Source organism: Carassius auratus, chromosome 41, assembly GCF_003368295.1.
Source record: "Carassius auratus strain Wakin chromosome 41, ASM336829v1, whole genome shotgun sequence".
NCBI lineage: Eukaryota > Metazoa > Chordata > Actinopteri > Cypriniformes > Cyprinidae > Carassius > Carassius auratus.
In genome coordinates this window covers 21459119-21479871 of record NC_039283.1, presented here as the reverse complement: position 1 = coordinate 21479871, position 20753 = coordinate 21459119, and the positions used below count along the sequence as shown (strand labels likewise).

The 20753-nt window shown below is 34.4% G+C and overlaps 1 protein-coding gene across 8 annotated transcripts in view; it reads right to left on the bottom strand.

Moving 5' to 3' along the window:
- The window catches only part of LOC113059259 (ras/Rap GTPase-activating protein SynGAP-like), a 109590-nt gene that overhangs the window by 21619 nt on the left and 67218 nt on the right, over window positions 1-20753 (bottom strand). For 5 of the 8 annotated variants that reach the window (XM_026227626.1, XM_026227632.1, XM_026227625.1 and 2 more), the window contains 13 exons: window positions 19415-19509; window positions 16056-16177; window positions 12488-12641; window positions 11856-11954; window positions 9530-9769; window positions 8163-8498; window positions 7270-7414; window positions 7055-7199; window positions 6621-6857; window positions 5633-5834; window positions 5335-5561; window positions 3422-3635; window positions 1053-1613 (listed from right to left, as the gene is read on the bottom strand). In XM_026227626.1, coding sequence (XP_026083411.1) covers window positions 1053-1613; window positions 3422-3635; window positions 5335-5561; window positions 5633-5834; window positions 6621-6857; window positions 7055-7199; window positions 7270-7414; window positions 8163-8498; window positions 9530-9769; window positions 11856-11954; window positions 12488-12641; window positions 16056-16177; window positions 19415-19509 — 2777 coding nt within the window. The remainder of the gene's footprint in view (window positions 1-1052; window positions 1614-3421; window positions 3636-5334; window positions 5562-5632; window positions 5835-6620; window positions 6858-7054; window positions 7200-7269; window positions 7415-8162; window positions 8499-9529; window positions 9770-11855; window positions 11955-12487; window positions 12642-16055; window positions 16178-19414; window positions 19510-20753) is intronic. The other 3 variants (XM_026227628.1, XM_026227629.1, XM_026227627.1) reach the window with 3 other exon arrangements.

Sequence of the window (20753 nt, the reverse complement as noted above, 5' to 3'; positions counted from 1 at the left end):
TTTATTTCTTAAGGATGATGCAACCCCAACGAAAAAGGGTCACGATCGTGTCTTGGAACCGCAGGTGGTGAGTAAAACTGCTTCAAATATCTCTGCCTCCTTGTTAGTGCGTCCCCTCCCATGCCAGAGACCCGGGTTCGAGCCCCGCTCGGAGCGAGTCGTTGCTGCTGCTGCTCTCGTTCAGTTTCAGCCTCAGGATCTGATTCTGGATCATAAATAAACGGCTGAATCTGACTGTAAGCCATGGTTTGTTTTGGATGATGGTTTTTCCCTCACGGTAATGTCACAACTTCCAAACGCTCTCAACACAAAAGCCTATTGGCGCTCGTGATTTTTGGCTCCGCCCACACGTCACGCCTCCAGCCGGTCGTGTTTTTCTGGGAAAAATCGGTACAGACTATTTTTCTCTAATGAATATAATAAAAATAAAGACTTTTTGGAGTTATGAAGGATGCAGTACTACTCTATAGGTACTCAAGATTAACAGGATATTGAGAGAAAACGAGCATTTCACCCCCCCTTTAACATTCAGAAATATGATCAAGTTTGGAAATTAGAACAAAAATTTAACTGAATTGAGCTGGATAATGGAACTCTCTTCTGTAAATCTGTGTTCCTGTAGCTCAATTGGTAGAGCATTGTGTTATCAAGCGCAAGGTTGGGGGTTCAATTCCCCAAAAATTGATGGCCTGAATGCACTGTAAGTCGATTTGGATAAAAGTGTATGCTAAATGCATACATTTTAAATTAAATCTGCTTTGATGTCATTTCATAATTGATGAACTTTTCACAGTTATTAAATTTGAATTGAATCAACACTGAAATAATTAAATTAAATGATGACACTATTATCTTCTGTAGACCTGCTTTATATCTGAATCCAATTTGTTTTGTAATTGACACAGGCTGAATCGAATCAACTTGATGATGCCACTGGTATATATATATATGTGGTGCTTCTTTGTAGCATTTGATAATGGTACTTTTGTGGAACAAATTCTACATTAAAATCAAAATGATGCAAAAGCCAATAAAAACAGTCAAGAAAATACCTGCATGTGCATGGGGATCTGGCGTCGCCCGTATTCGCTCTGGTTATGGCGGCTGTAGTCGTCGCTGTAGCTGTGGGAGTGAATAATACTCGGCTGACCCAGATGAGGGCCGGGTCTGAGGGTGGAGAGGTCCTCGCTTCGGGAGAAACCGCCGTGGGCGAACTGCGGGATGTAAGAGGGGTGAGAAGCGTCCGGCTCCGGGGCCAGCAGGAGAGGAGGAGGAGGTTGAGCTCGACTGTGCTGGTGGTGAAGCTGAGGCCCGTCAGCAGCCAGGTGGAACAGAGGGTTCTGGAAGGAGAGGGGGTAGCGGAGAGCGGCGGCTTGTTGCTGCTGGGACAGCGAGTCGGTGGTGGTTCCCATCTGGCTCAACCTCAGACCCCCGGACATGCTGGAGCCCCCGGATCCAGCCGACATACGCCCTCCAGCACGTAGCTGGCCTCCGAGGCCTCCTCCCAAGCCCGCGAGCCCACCGTAGCTGCCGAGGCCGGCAATCGAGGCCTGGGAAGAGTTGAGCATGTCCCCCATAGACTGCAGGTTAGAGACGCTGTTCATTCTTGAGTCCTGGAGGTCCATCATAGAAACATTTTCATTAACACCTACAGCAGAACCTACGGGCGAGAACGCTGCAGATACCTGCCGAGCGCAGCAGGTGTGGCCGGTTATGAACGTGGCTTGGCTGCATGTGTGTATTAACTTGGGTTAAAAGGGAAATCATTCACCCAAAAATCCAATTTCTGTTATTATTTACTCATGTTGTTAAAAACCCAGGAGATGTTTTTTTTTTTTCATAGGAAGTAGTGTTGCTTATTTTTAGTCTTATGCCTTTAATGCATAAAAACAAAAGCCAGGTTGTCCTAGCATTGTCAGAATTTTGAATAATACTTAAATATTTAAACTCAGTTTTTATAGAATAAAATAATGTTAACTGAATTCAAAATGAACAAAAACACCATAAAAGCACCATAAAAATTAATTCACATGACTTAAATTGATTTTTTCAATGGCTCATTTAAATGTGCCATTGTTACATTGTGTGAAATATTTATATATAAAAAAATCACTTAGAATTTACTGATTGTAGTCTATACAAAGTTATGTTTTTGGCATTAATTTGACAGCATATTTAAAAAAAATAATAAATAGACAATTGTCCATGTAATAATGTCAAGATAAATGACATAATTATTAAAATATTCAAGCAAATGTTAATAAAATAATTAGCATCAGCTATTAAGAGAAATTAATTTAACTGAAATCAAAATAGAAACAAACACCACAAAAGCACCATAAAAGTAGTTCATGACTTAAACAGTGAAAAATTAGATTTTTCACATTTTGAAGAAAAAAAAACAATTTTTTTTCTTCATATGATTAATTTAAATGTCATTAAGTTTATGTCATTTAAGTGTCATTGTTATATTTATTTTTTGTGTAAAATATTTATATTGAAAAAAAATATATATACATATATATTATATTTTATGTTTGTATATTTTAAAAGTAAGCTTTGTTTTTTATTATAAACTTATAAAAATATAATTTTATGATAAATAAAATGTCAAAGAAAATGATATTTAATTAATCAAATATGATATTCTATACATTATATTTAAATAACATACTATATTTAAGTAATTATATAATTTAACAATAAATCATTTCCAACAGGTTTTTTTATTTAATTTAATTGAACTTTTTTAGCAAAAACTAAAAACTAAAAACAAAATAAAAAATTATGAGATTTATATTTATATTTTGAAGCTAAAGTTCCTTTAAAACCACAAAAATCAAATGAATTATATACGTAGCACTGAGGCAAAACCTAACATGGAAGGTGCCATTTTTTTGTAATTATATATATATATATATATATATATATATATAATTAAATATAAAATTTTAAGAAGACCTGGAATATAGTGCACAAATAATATGTACTACTCTTATAGTGCTTTGTTGACAGCATTTGTCTCTATGAAAACTGCATGTGATGCAATTATGCAGTAAATACTCACAGAATTAAATTTTTTGAGTGAATTGTTGACTTTTTGTATGTCAGGACCAAGATTAAGGTAAAGTATCTCTATCATATGTGTTGACTGCACCCACATCATCTCGTAGCCCTCTTTCCTTGCTTGGGTGGTATTTGACTCTGCAGTAAGCAGGTCAGTGGTGCTTCCTTCTCCCACAGGAACAAAGCCAACCCTCAGAAAAGCTGGCGAAACGTGTGCTAGGGAGCGAGCTGTTATTCACATGAGAATTCGGACCAGACAGCACTGACCATAGTCATGAAAGATTTCTAAACGAAAGGGCTTATTATTTAATCAGAACCCCCCACCCAATCAGAAGCCCTGTCCTATGGGACTTACCTTTGGGTCTGGATCAGTAATATCAGAACTGCTAGTACAGTACGCTGGACTAGAGCGGGCCAACGGGGGACGGGCAACATAGAAAACCTCTTTAGATGAGGCTCGGTGAGGATGATCGCGGTCCGCAAACCCGCCCAATCCGGCTCGGGCCGGAGGCGCTCCGCCACTGGACATGGCAGAGGTCGGAGAGGGCAGGCGAGTGATCTCAACTGAACTATGTGAGATACAAGAAAGTTAACATGGAAAATCATATCAAAGCTCATTTTCTCCACAATCAATAGTGCTTTAGCTCAGTTCCAAAACCTAGTGAGCCATATTATTCTTGATTTGCAGTTATTCATTTTATCAATAAATAAACCCTGAAACAGTGTTATTTTAGTATCATTAATATATAATTATTGTTTACATTAATATTTTAAATTAAAAAAATTGTAAAACTTTTTTAATAAAACGTTCACTTTTTAGTGTTTTTGACATGTTAATTAGTCTATTTTAATGACTATATATAGTATTTATTAATATTTATTTGTTACTTTTAGTTGAGCCTATCCTCCAATAAAAAACAACCATATAGGTCGTTTGTGCAAGCACCTTATTATGACCTACAGTATATTTACGTTTTAAAGTTAAGCGCCCTCTAGTGGGCGTAAAAATAATGAAAGTATCGTGTTGCGTCTGTCGTCATGAAATTACGTATAACGTCATTACCAATCAAAATGCACTTTTATTTAAATGCAATCTGTTGACTTTTTACACCGATCTCACAGTAATTCGTACATATTTAATTCGTTCGATTGACCACACCTAACCCCACCCCTAAACCTACCCTCACAGAAATCCTGTAAAATTATGATTTATAGAGCACATACATTTTACGAGCACCTCCGTTCTCTGCGATCGAACCCATGATAGCATGATTACATATTATCGTTTAACGCAATACTCTACCAACTGAGCAACACACAACCCGAATTACGGTGCAAATAAAAGAGTACAAAACCTTAATATGGAAACAACCTTTTGCCGATAGAGATGCAATTGTAGTATACACTCTGACGGGTCGTATTTCAGGGATTTGGACAAACAACCTATATGAGCGTATTGGTTGGAGGACAGGTTGTATTTTAATGTTAATTTAGTTTCAAGTAAATACTTTTTTAAATGATAGATTTAGTTTTAGTTAACTATAATAACCCTGCTTCCATAGAAGCATTAAAATAATAAAAAAAAAAATCTAATAAACAGTATGAAAAATAGAATATTCATTTTAATATCTTCTAAAGATTATATTTGACAATGTTATTCAATGAAAAGTATTTTTTAAGATACATTTTAAGAGACAGAGGGAAAAAATCTAAATGTTATTCAGAAACAATTCCCATAAAAATTAGTATGCACAATTAAATATTAAATAAACAACTAGACTAAACTAAACAAATAAAATTAAAATTAAACCTATTTATTAAAATGTATTAATATAATTATATTTATACCCATGTTTTTAAATACGATATTTTACATAATTGTTTTATATTTTATAATATGTATAATATGTAATATTGTATTTTAAATGTGTTTTTAAACTGGGATAAAATAATTTATATAAAATAAAATTCAAATGTGATAATTAAATTAAATGTTTTATATAGTTACTGTACTAAAACCTAAATTAATGATTAAAATATTCTCTGTAAAAATAGAATAAAATGGTTTAAAATCAGAAAGCAGAATGGGAAAAAATCTATTCTGTATTTTTTTTTTTTAATCAGAGTATTTATTTATTTATAGCACCCATAGCACCTTGATTCAAGTTTTGACAAGGTGCCTAAAAAATGCAGACTAAGCAGGCAGCTCACTAGGATTTGGAAAACACTTGCTGCAGATGTGAGACACATGAAGACAGCAGACTCTACCTGTTGAGGTCTCTCATCATGAGGTTCTGGAACTCAGACGAGACGCCCCTGTTGAAGCTGGGCCTGGAGAGCAGCCTGTCTGTCTGTCTCTCTGGAGGCGGTCTGTCCGTCTGATGACTGGGCTGTCGCTGGAGGTGAGGGTTACGAAGGGCCATGCTGATGTCATTCAGGAGGCGGGGTAATGGTCCAAGTTTGATGATAGCATCCTTTGGCACGGTAAAAACAGACTGATGACCGAATCGCAAACGTAAGTAGACAAAAACAGTCATCATGATCTAGATGATCGAACTGCATCTACCTTGCTTAGCTGTGCCATGACTTCCCACAGAAGACTGTGCAGGATCGAGAGCTCCCTTCCCAAGTCGATGTAGCCCTCAAAAGCAGCTGCGTTGCTAACACTGTCGAGATTGGAGATCTCGTACAGGAACTGCTGCATGGAGCCCCACTCCATCTCCAAAAACTCATTCATAAAGCACATGTACTCCTCCTTACTGCCAAACCTGTAGCACAGTGAGGAATCGGTAAGGACATGGGGTTGATACGGTCAGCTTTGAATGTTACCACAATGATAATGATGATAATGTGAATGATCATTATGTTCATCATCAGTAACGCTTCACAGTTTGTTATAGCTTAATGGTTAATGATCTGGGCTGACAGCCCAAATGTCATAACCCATAAATTTGGGGGTAAAGAGATCTGTATCCTTGGCCAAAGACACTTGAACCCAAGTGAAAATTACAGTCCCAGATTTAAGTGTACCATACGTTGGTTTGGACATAAGAATAACAATTAAATCACAAATACCATGATCACAATTAGGGATGCATTGATATTAAAATTCTGACTGTTACGATAAACATGAAATTTCTTTGCCTAAATTAGGGGTGTAATGGTAATATATATATAAAAATAAAAATAAAAATATCAGCTGATAACCAGTATCAACATATCATATATCATTTATTCAAATGATCTTGTAAACAGTTTGGGTCCATTATATTATGCATCTTGAAACAGTATGGGGAAAAGGAGAATGAAAAAAATAAATATTAGATAAATAAAAAAATAAAATAAAATAAAATAAAATAAAATAAAATAAAATAAAATTAAAATTAAAATTAAAATTAAAATTAAAATTAAAATTAAATTAAAATTAAATTAAATTAAATTAAATTAAATTAATACTGGTTGATAACCAATATGATCTCAATTTATCATGCATCCCCAATGATAATGATGACATGGTAATAAAGTTAAAAGACTTTAAGGAAGTGTGTACTGACTTTGAGAAGTTTGCAAGGTTCTGCACAACTTTGGCTATGAGGGTGAGTGTGCGTGAAGTCTGCTCGTCGGGGTACTCCTGTGTGAGGTTGAATAAGGATGGTGACATGACGGCTGGACACAGGAAGCGCAGGAAGAGGGAACCACTGATCAGTCGATCTGCAATGTCCTCTCTTCCCCTCTCAGCGCATCGAACGCGCCAGGATGCAAACACCTCTTTTAGTTCTCTCGGAAATGCACTAGGAAAAACAAATAATGCAGACAAACAAGCTGTGATGCACCGAAATAATCACTATGATACTTTTTTTTCGATTAATAGGATATTCAACATTTATTTAAATAGAAATCTTTTGCAAAATTGAATGAGTGTGTGTGTCAGTGAAGACCGTAAATGGTCTATAAAAGAAGAATGCTCTATGTCAGCACTGTAACTAACCAATGAGAGTTGACGATTTTGCAGAGGGCAAGCTCACAGCACATGCGGAGGTTGGCTTGATGTTCGGGCAGCACAGAAGGTGGAGTCCTCATTGGGTCGACTTCACAGTTCTCCTCTGACTCATACAGCGCTCGGATAAAATCACCTGAAACCAAACCAAACCATTAAAGCGTGAGCGCACAGCGACTGAGACAAACAGTGGGAGGACGTCTCACCTAAAACGTCTTTGAGGTACTTATGTCCGATGAGTTTGAGGTACTCTTCTATGGCTTTGGTGGCCAGGGTGTTCTCTCTGAAGATCAGGTGCTCTCGATCAATAAATCGGTCCACCTCACACATCGCCATGTCTGAAAGAAAATCCTTGTGCAGAGCAAAAAAAGAGACATCTGTAATCACTTCACAATTACCTCACATATAATTCAACTTAACGAGCTGCATTATTGTCTGCTGTCTAAATTTTTACCCAAAACATTTTTTGGTACCGGTAATTGAAACAGAAAAATAAAATCTAAACAATAGATTTAAAAACAACGTGTTAGTGAAATAAGTTAACTGTTTAATGAAATTTAAAGTTGAAGTACTGAAATGACTAAAACTGTAAGGAAATGACATTGTATTCACACTCACAATTTAAAATGCATAAAAATACATATACACAAATATTAGTTAAACAGTCAATTTTTTATTACATTTCACTATTTTCCCAATAGTTTTCAGTATTAAAGTAAATATGAGCAGGTCAACATTAAGTCGCAGATTTTTTTTTCTTCTGCATTTTCTCTGATTTCATGGATTAAACATGGTAAAATATTACACATTTCCCAAAATGCATACATAAAAATAACAACATATACACATATTAAGTAAAATAATCAAGAATTTTCACTATTAAAATAAATATTAGATGCAGTCTCCTAATTTTCTCAGATTTTTGGAATTAAACATGTAAAATGTAATGCATGGAGAGAAAAGCATCTAATTGACTAATTGGCTAATTAAAATATTTTTTTAAAAGCATATATAATTGCCATTTTCTCCACAGCTCACTAAGTTTTGGAACATCCTAAATAACATACTTAGAACAAACATTATTCAAACAAAGTGATACCTTGGCCTTCCCTGTGCTCTGCAGGATGTGCACCAGAGCGCAGGCCACTTCCTCTTTGCTCTTGACACTCATCAGCGGCTCCAGAACGGCACACAGCGTACGGTAGTTGTTGGTCACATACTCTGCAAACTCTTTATACAGCTCCATCGGTAGGATGCTCATGGTCTGAAAGCGTGACTTGAGCCGCAGGGAGGCGTTGATGATTTTGCCCCCTCCAACACCACCACCCTTGGTCAGGACGCTGGGCTGAATGACGGGGTACCATTGCTCCACAAACTGACGACCAGTGATGCTGGAAATGGGAATGCTGATCAAGCCCAGATATGTGCTCTTCTCCTGTTATGGTCAAAGAAATTGACAAAACAAATGATGTTCATTCACCTTAATTGTAATGAAACACCAGTGTCCTTTTGCTACAACCAGCTGCGGCAATTTCAGACACTGGTGAATTGCTGGTGAAGTGCAGTTTTGTAATTTGTACTTTTTATTTTCTTACAATTTTGTATTTTCTGCTAAAAAAGGAAGTTGGTGTAAGACACATCAAAGACTCGTCTTTGTTTATATTTTTAATTGACAATTGCCTTGAAGCATTATTTGCTAACAACAAATTAACAACAACAACACTGATTTTGAGTCTATAAAGTCATTAATATGATCATAACATATTTATATATAAACACATACATTTTAAAATAACAATTCATTTATGAACAATGTTACATATAAATACAATTACTATAATATTAATCAATAAAAATAATTGTAGTAGAAAATGAATACATATATTAATATATGAATATACTGTATGTGTCGTAATAATTAATTATATTTATTCATGAATATAGATATGTATAATGTCTACATATATTAGTAAACATTAGTATTACTAATTAATTAATTTATATATAAATATAAAATAATAGTTTTTATAACAGATAAAAACTAATAATATATAATAATTTGTTATGATTTACAATAATATTCTAACTAATGCATAAATTATCCACAAATATTATATATATATATATATGTGTGTGTGTGTGTGTATTCTTGTTTTTGTGACATATCAGGACACAACTCTGTATAATGACATGGGTATGACACAGGTATTACAAGGAGAGGGTGACTTATGAGGACATTACCCATGTCCCAATTTTTCAAAACGCTTATAAATCATACAGAATGAGTTTTTTTGAGAAAGTAAAAATGCACAAAGTTTCCTGTGAGGGTTAGGGTTAGGGGTAGGGTTGGTGTAGGGTCATAGAATATACAGTTTGTACAGTATAAAAACATTACACCTATGGGATGAACCCACTTTTCACAAAAACAAACGTGTGTGTGCGTATGTGTGTGAGGTGGTCCTTTACCTTGCGTCTTTTCTTGTCCGTCTCTTTGTAAAGATGAAGGCGGAGGTTGCGGACAGCTGGCAGGTTGTTGAACTCGAAGTGCTCACCCCAGAAGACGGTATCGGTTCGGGGTTTGCTGGTGGTGCGGGCGTAAAGCATGTCATCCAAGCACAGTTCACAATAATAGCGCTTTTTGGGTGGAAGTTCACGGGCCTCGATGATCCACAGCTTCAGAACGTTGTCCACGCGTCGACTGTTGTCCTGAGTGTGGGAAACACAATCATATTTGCACCGTATAAACTGTAGGCGGGGGTTGTGAGGGGGTTTGCAGAACCTCAAATGTGTGGTCAAGCATGTGGACAGACAACAGACACTGCAGTGATTTAATGATCTGAACTACTGTTAGTCTAACACCCACTGCGTGTCTAAAGTGCCCGAGTGGTCTCACAGAATGATGAGTCATTAGAACCATCACAATGCCACTTTCTACTGACAATCATAGATCCACTTAATAGACCCTGGAAACCAGCTTTCCAAAGCTCCAGTCCTTTTATTAAATGTAAATAACTGTAAAAAACTGTGAAATAAAATGAAATAGAACTGTACATTCTAAAACAACAGATAACAGTTAAACTCGATTACTGCAATTATATGAATTATTGTTATCATTATAATTATAATATAAAGTAAATTTTATGTTATATAATCTATATCTACAAAACATTAATATATGCACATTATTTTCTATTCTATATTTAATTCTTTAATATGAATCTTTTTCATAATTTAATTCTTATATTTTTATTGTTTACTTTTATTTCATTCTTTCATACCTATATTTATATATATATTCATCTGTGTTCTATTCTTTGATAATTGCACTGTCCATGGAGGTTATATATGCCCTATATAATCATGTATGTGATAAATACAAATCTTAAATATTTAGATTTATCATATTTATATTTTATCTGAATTTATGTCTATCCAAAAGTTATAAAATGCAATAATAATTATTATTATTTTGTAAAAAAAAAGAATATATTTATACATTCTATCCATCCTATAATAATAATAATAATAATAGTAATATAATAGTTATTGTTAATAGATATGACATTGTCCTGACATTAATATATTTATTATACATTTATATATCTAAATGTGACAGTGCAGGTAATTTGATTTGATTTATTATTGATACATTTATATTAAGAATATTTATATTTATATATGGTCTGAAGTTCTGACCAATCTAATAATATATAATAAATAGCAATTATTATTATTATTATTATTAAAGTAACTTTATGTTAAAAATATTAATCTATTTATATTAATACCACATTTCTTCTTCTTCTTATTATTATTAAGAATAATAATATTGTTATAATATTCAACAAATAAAATATATATAGCAAAGTATTGTGGATCTTTAATTTACTTGTAACTGAGCACTTTAAAACTTTGAAAATCTTTCAAAACATTAGTGAACACATTTTAGTTGTAAACACAATTTTGTTTTCTGTTGGACTGGTAAAAACCTGTGCAACCTGAATCCCAAAAGTTATGTATTAAATCTGATTTCTATTCTGTTGTACTTTGTTTTGACAGTTAGTGAACAGATTGTGACTCCATCTGTGACTACCTCAAAGAAACTATGGTAAAACTCAGAAAAAAAAAAAAAAAAAAGTATTCCTATGGTCCATGTCCAAAAACATCATATTATCATAGTAACATATGTTCAAAACATGCTTTTTGGTCATTGAGTGCTTCAGTGGTTTCCTGTTAACTAACCAGTGATGCACATCTGTGGCTTTTTCTACCACTTAGAAACTTCTTCAACTAATCAACTAATAAACACCCTTGGTCTGTCCTCATTTATTGTAATATTGACAACGCATCTGTTGCAACACTGAGCAGGATGATCATTTTTGGACGCCTGTGCCTGTTCTCCACACAACACGAATCAGCCCAAACTCCTGCTGCCTGAACATCTGGACGACTCAATCCACACCGCTCTCTTTTCAAAGCCCCATTTAAAAGCCTCACGACAGACACACCAGCAGACATCTGTAGATGAATCCAGCATTCTCTATCAGCCTTTGGGATACATCTAAGTTTACCAGACTTAAAAAAGAAAGCATTTGTTTCATTATGAGGCAGGAGAGCACATGGAAGCTGTTTTAAGTTCATTCAGGAATCCTACAAGTCCTAGAAGAGGGTGAAATGAGTGTAAAGATAGAAATGACAGGAGGGGTTGTTACTGGAGGAGACTGATGGAGTCATGGAAGAAAAGGAAAGAAAACTAGAGAGCTCTTCTTTTCTTTTTCTTCTTTACACTCACTTTGTTTGGTTTGACAGCTCTCTGCAGATTCTCGATCCATTTGTCTCGCTCCGCAGCCGACCGACAGGCAAAACACTTTGTTCCAGAAGCAGTTATCACCTAAGTACAGGAATAATGAGTTTCACTATTTCAACCATCAGCGAAATTTTAATGATGAGACCGAGCGACAAAATTCCACAGGGCTCTGGAATTAATACAGTCACGCATCTGATGATTCGATGAAATGAGTGATTTCTGTGTCAATAGTGAAACAATGACAGAACGATAGATAGATAGATAGATAGATAGATAGATAGATAGATAGATAGATAGATAGATAGATAGATAGATAGATAGATAGATAGATAGATAGATAGATAGATAGATAGATAGATAGATAGATAGAACAACAGAACGATAGAACGGTAGATAGAACGATAGAACGATAGATAGATAGATAGATAGATAGATAGATAGATGGATAGATAGATAGATAGATAGATATGTGAAAAATATTCACGTATGTTAAATATGTGCAATTGCTCAATTAGAACTGTACTAAATAAAAAAATCAATAATTAATAAACATCTGTAAGATTCTGCAAGGATCATGCAACTTATGAGTCTGACGTGTATAGTTTGCTGTAGATGACCTCGAAGCAGTACTCCTGTCCGAGTATGCTGGAGTGAACAGGCTTGATGACCGCATCTTCATCAAGTGTCAGATCCAAGGCCTCGGCTGCGCTGCTGGGAGACAGCAAAGACTCATGGGAGTGGGATTCTTTGAAGCTCTGCATCAGACGAGTCCTGTGAGGGAGCAAGAACAGCAGGGCTGAGGGAGAAGACGCTCACACGCTGACATTTCATTTGATTTTACACAAGTCCACTTTCCCTGTGATGAATGAAGAACAACATCAGCCTCTGTCATTAATCAGGAGATAAATCATGAGCTACTCAACATTTGGGGAGAATTCACTAACAATCAATAGCATAGTGTTCACTATATAGAAATGCTGAAAAGCGTCCTGTGAATTCAGAAATATGAAAAAATAATACATTGATTAATAAAAAATATTCACAATCATTGCTTTTCAATAAAGTTCTGTTTCTGGTTTCTTACCATAGGTGAGAAGAGTTAAAAATAAAGCAATTCTTTCAGAATAAAGTAGTAAACTATTTTAAAATGAGCCCAGTTTTCACTGGTTTGTGGGTAATTAGCATGATGAACATGATGCAAGATTTTGCACTGAAATAACATGCACTGTACCTGCAAACACCCCCCCCCCCACACACACACACACACACACACACTCAGGTCACATTTCACAGCCATGAAACATTGAAAGAGCCGAAGAGACGACTGACAAGCTTGTCAAGAACAATTATATAAAAATCAAGAGAAAAAGTATGACAAAAGGTTAGATCCCTACTAGTGATGTATCGCTTCCCCTGCGTCTTCTGAGACTCACTGTATGTGTACATTCAGCCTCACCGCGTGAAGTACATACAGTGTGGGAGAGAGAGAGAGAGAGAGATGGAAGGTATAAAAATAGACCCAAAGGAGTGAGTCAGAATGAAAGAAATGATAGAGTGAGAGGAGGAGGGAGGGGGAGAGAGAGAAAGAGAGAGAGAGAGAGAGTAGAGAGATAGCAAGAGACTTCGCAAAGGAAATCAAAATGTTATGTAAACTGTGGGAACTGAAAGAAGGAAGACAAAGAAAGACAGAATGAAGGACTGAGACGCAGCAGTAACAAGAGGACAACAGGACAGAGATGGAAGAAAGACTGTTCTGTTTTGAGGAACGCAAAAGAAGATGTTTAGCAGGATGTCCATGGAGCTTTTATCCATGCAAAGAACGCAGGGGATGTCAAGCTACAAAAATGATATTAAAGCACCGAAAAATGATCATAAAAGTAGTCTCATGGACTCATGCACTATATATCAATTGTCTGCTGAATAATATAATTGCTATTCATTTTTCTAAATATATTTATTAGTGCTGTCAAACAATTAATCGTGATTAATCGCATCAAAAATACAAGCTTTTGTTTACATTGTATATGTGTTTTTACTGTGCATATTTATTATGAGTATATCAATACACACACATGTAAATATTTTCAAAATATATTCTGTATGTGTGTGTATTTATATATAAATAATAAATACACACAACACACACACATATAGTATGTGAACGAAAACTTTTATTTTGGATGCGATTAACTGCGATTAATCATTTTGATTAATATTTACACGCACAGACACACATACACAATGTAAAAAATGTTTTACAAGAAATACGAAATGTTTTACAAGAGTAAAAAATATTAGTTGAGTATGTTTTACAAGAAAATACTTTTACCACACCAATTTTCAAAAGTAATATTTTCTTATAGAAAAGATGATACTTTTATTCAGCAAAGATGTGTTAAATTGATCAAAAGTGACAGACATTTATAATGATACTAAATATTTATATTTCAGATAAATGTTCTTTTGAACTTTTAATTTATCAAAGAATCATAAAAAGTTACACAATTTGGGACGCGGTCAGTCCAATCCAAAAGATAAGTGAGGTTTCTATACAAAATTCCAATGCATAATTGCATGTTTAAATCATCCTGACTATCAATTCTCTTTCAGATCAGGTGGATTATAACACAATTACATCCTAAAATGAAACACAGCATAAGAAACGCAGCCTTTCGATGAGACGCTGTTCACAGCACTGAAATTCTGCCCCCACGCTGTCACTCCAGCTGTTAGACTCCATTTGTGCATCATACCACAATCCAGCTCACTAGCATTCCAGTTAAGGCTTGAATCAAACCATTATATGAAAGAGGAGTTGTCTGTTTGAATTACTCAAAACGCTTGGCTACACGGCCTCCATTTCAAAGCTACAACACAGCCAAAACATCCTCTTTAAAACCCAAACGTCAGTGGAGCACTTCCCTGTCCAAACTGAGCAAAGAACTTCAAAAACCATGAGCTGCCTTTTTCTGGAAGACTAAGGCTGACCGTGGGCGAGCTTAGAGCTCTAAGCATGAATAAATGAATGAAGAAACCGTGACAAGAGCACCTCAGCACCTGTCGGGATGCTTAAAGAAGGATAATAAGGAGCTAGAGGATGTTCCAGATTGAGAGATATTAAACTGGAGAGCAAACTAGCATTTAACAGAGCAGTTCATCCAAAAATGATGATTTGCTCTCTCTATTTTACTCCAATCTGACATGAATTATTTTATGAAACACAAAACGATTCATTCACTATATATATCTCACAAAGCCACCATATAATTTACTGAATTAGTCATTTGTATTCTTTTTCTGATGCTTTTTTGGAATTGACATGTGATTCACCACGAACCACTGCAGAAGAGCAGTTTGGATCTCATTTTGTGTTTCACAGAAGAAAGAAAATAACACATGCACATTTTTAAACGAACCATCCCTTTAAAGGGATATGAAACATTTTGTCATCTTTTACTGACCCTCATGTTGTTCCAAACCTAAATAAGTTTATTTTTTCTTCTGTTGAACACAAACAAAGATATTTTGAAGAATGTTTGCGGCCAAACAGTTGACGGTAGCCATTGACTTCCATAGAATAGAAAGGAAATCGGTTACTGATAAATATCATTTTTGTTCAACAGAAGAAAGAAGCTCATACAGGTCTGGAACGACTTGAGGGTGAGTAAATGATGACAGAATTTTCCTTTTTTTGGTGAACTATCCCTTCACACATTTATACTAAATACGGTGGCCAAGAGAGCTCAATGCGCTGCAAACACATGCAAACAGAAAAATTAAGAAAACATCTTCATCAGTTTGAAAACACACGTACTGCAAATACTCACAGACCACATCGGAAGTGACAAACCTGGCTGAGACATACTTATTAATGTCTCCTCTGAAAGGTTACTATAGTTAAACCATGGTAAACATAAATTAATTGTGGTTTTTGCTACACTAAAAATAGTTTAACCATGGTATCTGTACAACTTTGGTAATCAATAAATCAACTATAGTAACCATGGTTTTATTTGTGGTATTTTTGAGTATTTGCAGTATGTGTTTATCAAACTGCTGAAGGTGTTTCCTTTATCTGCTGGTGGTTTTTGTGTATTGCGCTCTCTCAGCCACCGTACCATGAGGCTTTGAGGTGGAATATCATCACACATCATGCCGTTATGAGAGGAAGAGTTTGGACGGTACCGGTCCTGGTCTGCGCTGCGGAAACGAGGGAGGATCATGTGGCGGAAGCTGCTAGTTCGGTCCAGTTTGGGCTGACTCTTGGCCCGCTTGATGGACCCCTTCAGTCTTCTACTGAGAAAACTCTGAGAAAAAAAAAAACAGAATCAGAATTAATACCCGTAAAAAGGATTATTTGAATTGTAGTCAGATACTTGAAAATGTAAAAACAAGCAGTATTCTCTTTTTTTTTTTTACACTTTATGATGTCTTTATAAACTAACCATATAAAACATACAGTGTGCAGGAAGTTATGTTAAATACTTTAAATATAAAGTATTTTAACATTGAAAAAATAAATGCTTCATCTTTACTCAAGCCTTTGAGATAATGACAGAAAAAAGACACAATTGTTTTAATAAACTTTAAAAACTGTTTTATACATTATATTAAATATATAATATATATATATAATAACTATTATTTATAAAGTAGTATAAAACAATGATAAAATGTATTATTATAATAAAAAGACTAAATGGAGTAAAGTGTAAAATATAGTTTTATATAGTTTTATATAAATAATTAATTTTTAATAATAATTATATGGAAATTAGCAATTATTAGCAGAAAATATATTTAAATATATATGTATAAACATTTTACATTTATACGTGTATGTATATATATATATATATATATATATATATATATATATATATATATATATATATATACGTATAAATGTAAAATGTTTATACATATATATTTAAATATATTTTCTGAAATATTAAACTTGCTTTAAAATAATGAATTTTTTATTATTAATGACATAAATTATAATAAAAACTATTATAACAAAATTTTTACCAATTATTTATATTTATTATTATAAAAAAGTTTACAAATTCTTTTATAAATTTAATATTTTTAATTTGAATATATTTATGTATTCTTTTATTATTAATAATATACATAATTATAGTATTAATTAAATTAACAGATGTAAAATTGTGGTGCAACTGACTGAAATGCTTTTCCTTCGCTAGTGGCAAAACATTGTTGTACTATCCTCACTCAGCCAATAGTGGGAAGTGTTGCTTCATGAATATTTCCTGACGCCTACAGTAAGAACAGACTGACAACAGCAGGAAAGAGGTTCACACCACGAAAAAGTCAGATCTCATCTTACTATGTTCGTATTGCTTTCGTAAGACATGCAATCTCAGATACAACCTGAAAAGAAACCCCATCAACAGAAGAATGTTTAGACACAGCAGATGAAACTGTCAAACTCATTTGCTCTGGGATGATTATAGTTTTGTGAGGCAGCAGTGTATTCATATCCCTCAAATGTTCTGGCTAGGAGGCTTTCATTGAAACTTTCATTCAACTTTTAATGTTTTTTTAACTTCAGATTACATTTAGAAAATCTCTCATTTGGAAAGTAGCGTTTCATTTATGCAGATCCAAAGCTTAAAACCTTCCTAAAACTTTGCTGCAGTGCAATAACTTCAGGAAATGCAAATCTAGTCAGTTCTGCAGTCCTAAATGAGCTGTGTTTCTAAAGCAGAATTTAGATTAATTTCAGAAAGGACTGATATTAAGACTCCTTGTGGTCTTCTGTCTCCATGAAAGTGAGAATAATTTATTGAAAACCGACTTTAAAAAGTGCCTTTATGCACTATTCTAATAGCATATATTACCTTTTAAAAAAGAATGTAAATGTAAGAATGTAAAAAAAAAAACGGTATTGCAGTGTATCAAGGCAACCAGAGCCAAAATGTTATGTTAATGCAGTTTTTATTAGTGTTTGCTAATTTAAGCATCAATATTACTAACGCTCATATATATATATATATATATATATATATATATATATATATTTTTTTTTTTTTACTTAGCACTTAAAGTATTTGTGCGACAGAAATGAATGATGCCTCAATTCACATGCCATGTTAAAGAGAGCTGAAGTGTTATCTTTCTAAATAATAGGAAAACTTATTTATTTTTTGTTTATTTTTTTTACAATTTGTGTTTACAAGATGAAAAACAGGTGAAAAATCTCTTGAACTTAACTCTAAATAAGGGACTCGCATCATATCTAGATGCAAACTCTTTTTCACGCACAGTCAATTGTTTGAATTGATTTGTATGGCTTTTATTTTTCACTACACTGAAAAAAAAAAAAAACAACAACAAATGTTGTAGTATTTAGTGCAACAATTTACACTCAGAAATTGCAAATAAACATTTAGAATTCACAAATAAATACAGAGAAACCACTAATAACACACTGACGTAAATGAGAAACTTTTGAGTAGAAATAATTCTTGTTAAACATATTCTAATCATCTTTGTTTTAGTACAAGTTTGCAAATAATATATTTTAATATTATTTATCTTTTTTTTCCTCTCTTTTTTTGTGTGAAAAATTGATAATGGTTGCAATGCTTCATTATTATTATTTTCAGTTTTAAGTTTTTTTCATGGCACTCAATCTCTAAGAGTTTGAATTAAACCCGGACGGTAAACCTAAACAAAAGTCATCATGTTCATCCTAATTTAAATGGTAGACTCTGTGGCTACAATTGTACATTTTCATCATTTTCATTATATTTAGTTTTAAAGTGACAGTTCACCCAAAAATTACAATTCTGTCAAATAAAATGGAAGTCAACTATTTGGTTACCAGCATTCTTCCAAATATCTTCTCTTGCATTCAACAGAAGAAAGAAACTCATTCAGGTTTGGAACAACTTGAGGGTGAACAAATGATGACAGAAATTAAATTTTTTGAGTGCGTTGTCCATTTTTCCATGACGCTTAAATCCCTGAACACTTGAATCACACCGGGACACTAAAAAAGTCTTCCAAATCATCCTATTATTAAACCGACAAATAGGTCTCCACTAGTTTATCGCAAAGAAATTGGCCGTTAAATCTGATGAACTCAGACATAATGACTCAATCACTGGCTAGGGAACAGATGAACATGTTTGCTTCCTGCGTGACTAACTGTTCGTCTAACACCTCCACTCGAACCCACAGCACAAGCTGAGCTCGGCTGTCAGATAACCTACCTCAAGACAGGGCAGAGCCGCCAAACTGGGTCCAGTCCCTGGGTTAGAACCCACAACCTTCCACTCACCAGCAGCCCAATGAGAGAGAGGGACTGAGGGAGGGAGAGTCAGGGAGATGGTCGGGGAGAGCGGGAGGGAACGGGGGAGCGGAGGGGTGCTGACTCTCTTCTGTGACTGTGAAGAGGACGGGCCGGTGGAGGGAGACGGCGAGAGAGAGGGCGACAGGGGCAGAGGGGCGAACGGGAGCGAGAGGGAGAGGGAGGGAGACAGGGATCGGGGACGGAACGGCGGGGTACTCACGGATTGTCGGAAGGGTTGTGGGGGGGCAGTGGGTGGGATCTCCATGCTTGGCTGCTTTCCAGTGGCGATGCTCTTCCGCCGGAGCCGAGCTTGCTCTGAAAGAGAGAGCCAGGAGCAAAGTATCACAACCAACAGCAGATGATGTAGCGAAAGGCTGGAAAACAATGATGTTTGCACAGATTTTTACTCTGATTTGCAGTCTGGACGAGTCAAAGCTAGATGCAGAAAGTCTGAGCCAGTCTGCGGATTTTAGGCAGTCAGAGATTTTTTTCATAGTGTATGATGGGGACAGACTTTTTTTTTTTTTAAGCTTCAGGCTATATAAGTCCATCCAGTTGGTGGACATCAATCATGTTTACATAAATATTTGAGCTGATTTTAGAAATGTGATTATATTTTAAAATTTTGTATTAGTGTATTGTTAACTAACCAAAACGATTATTAGATTTTAAATTAAAAACTTAAATGAGAAATGTTGCCTTGCCAACAAATTGAATAATAATAATGATAAAAAAGTTTAATTTGAAGTTACTAAAATGACTTATATTACTAAAACTAAAACTAAAATAAATCAAAGGTAAATGAAATATTAAAAGTCAATAAAATGACAAGAACAAAATCACTAAAACATTAACTAAAATAAAAATATAAAAGTAAAAGCCTATTCAAAATATTAATACAAATTATAATAGAAAATAAATAATCCTAAATATCATTATAAGCCTATTAAAGGAAAAAAACATATATTTTTTTGAGTGATTTTGCATTTGATTGAAGTATTTCACACCACTTTTAATATCTAACAGAAATTGTATTTTTGACAAAAATGTTCAAATGTTGTTCATTCACATGTAATAAAGACTACATATCAGTTATTGTATTGTATATAATGATGGCCATCATGTAAACATGACTATCCGAACAATATTAGCTTTATACTTTCAGATGTGGATTAAATAAATCACAGGTGATAAATACACCTGGTGTTGGGGTTAATAACGTCATATCACCAGCCAAACAAACTTAAATAATTGTAACCCAATACATCTTAGATCACAAATTAAGAACTATAGACCGACTCCTGCTGATGTAATCCATCATGAATCACATTCATTTGAACAACTTTTAAGTTTAAAATGTATCATAGGAAGACATATTTTGTTATATGTGTGTCGCATTAAGCCACCAAAACATTAATATGAGCAAAATAATCAATGTGGCTTCTCTTTACATTTTTTTGCCAGTTTGCATTTCACCCAGGGACCGAATCTGGCTCATCTCGTGAATGATGCTGCGAGTGACACTGTGGCTCTGTCCCAAAACCAAGTGGACTGCCAAT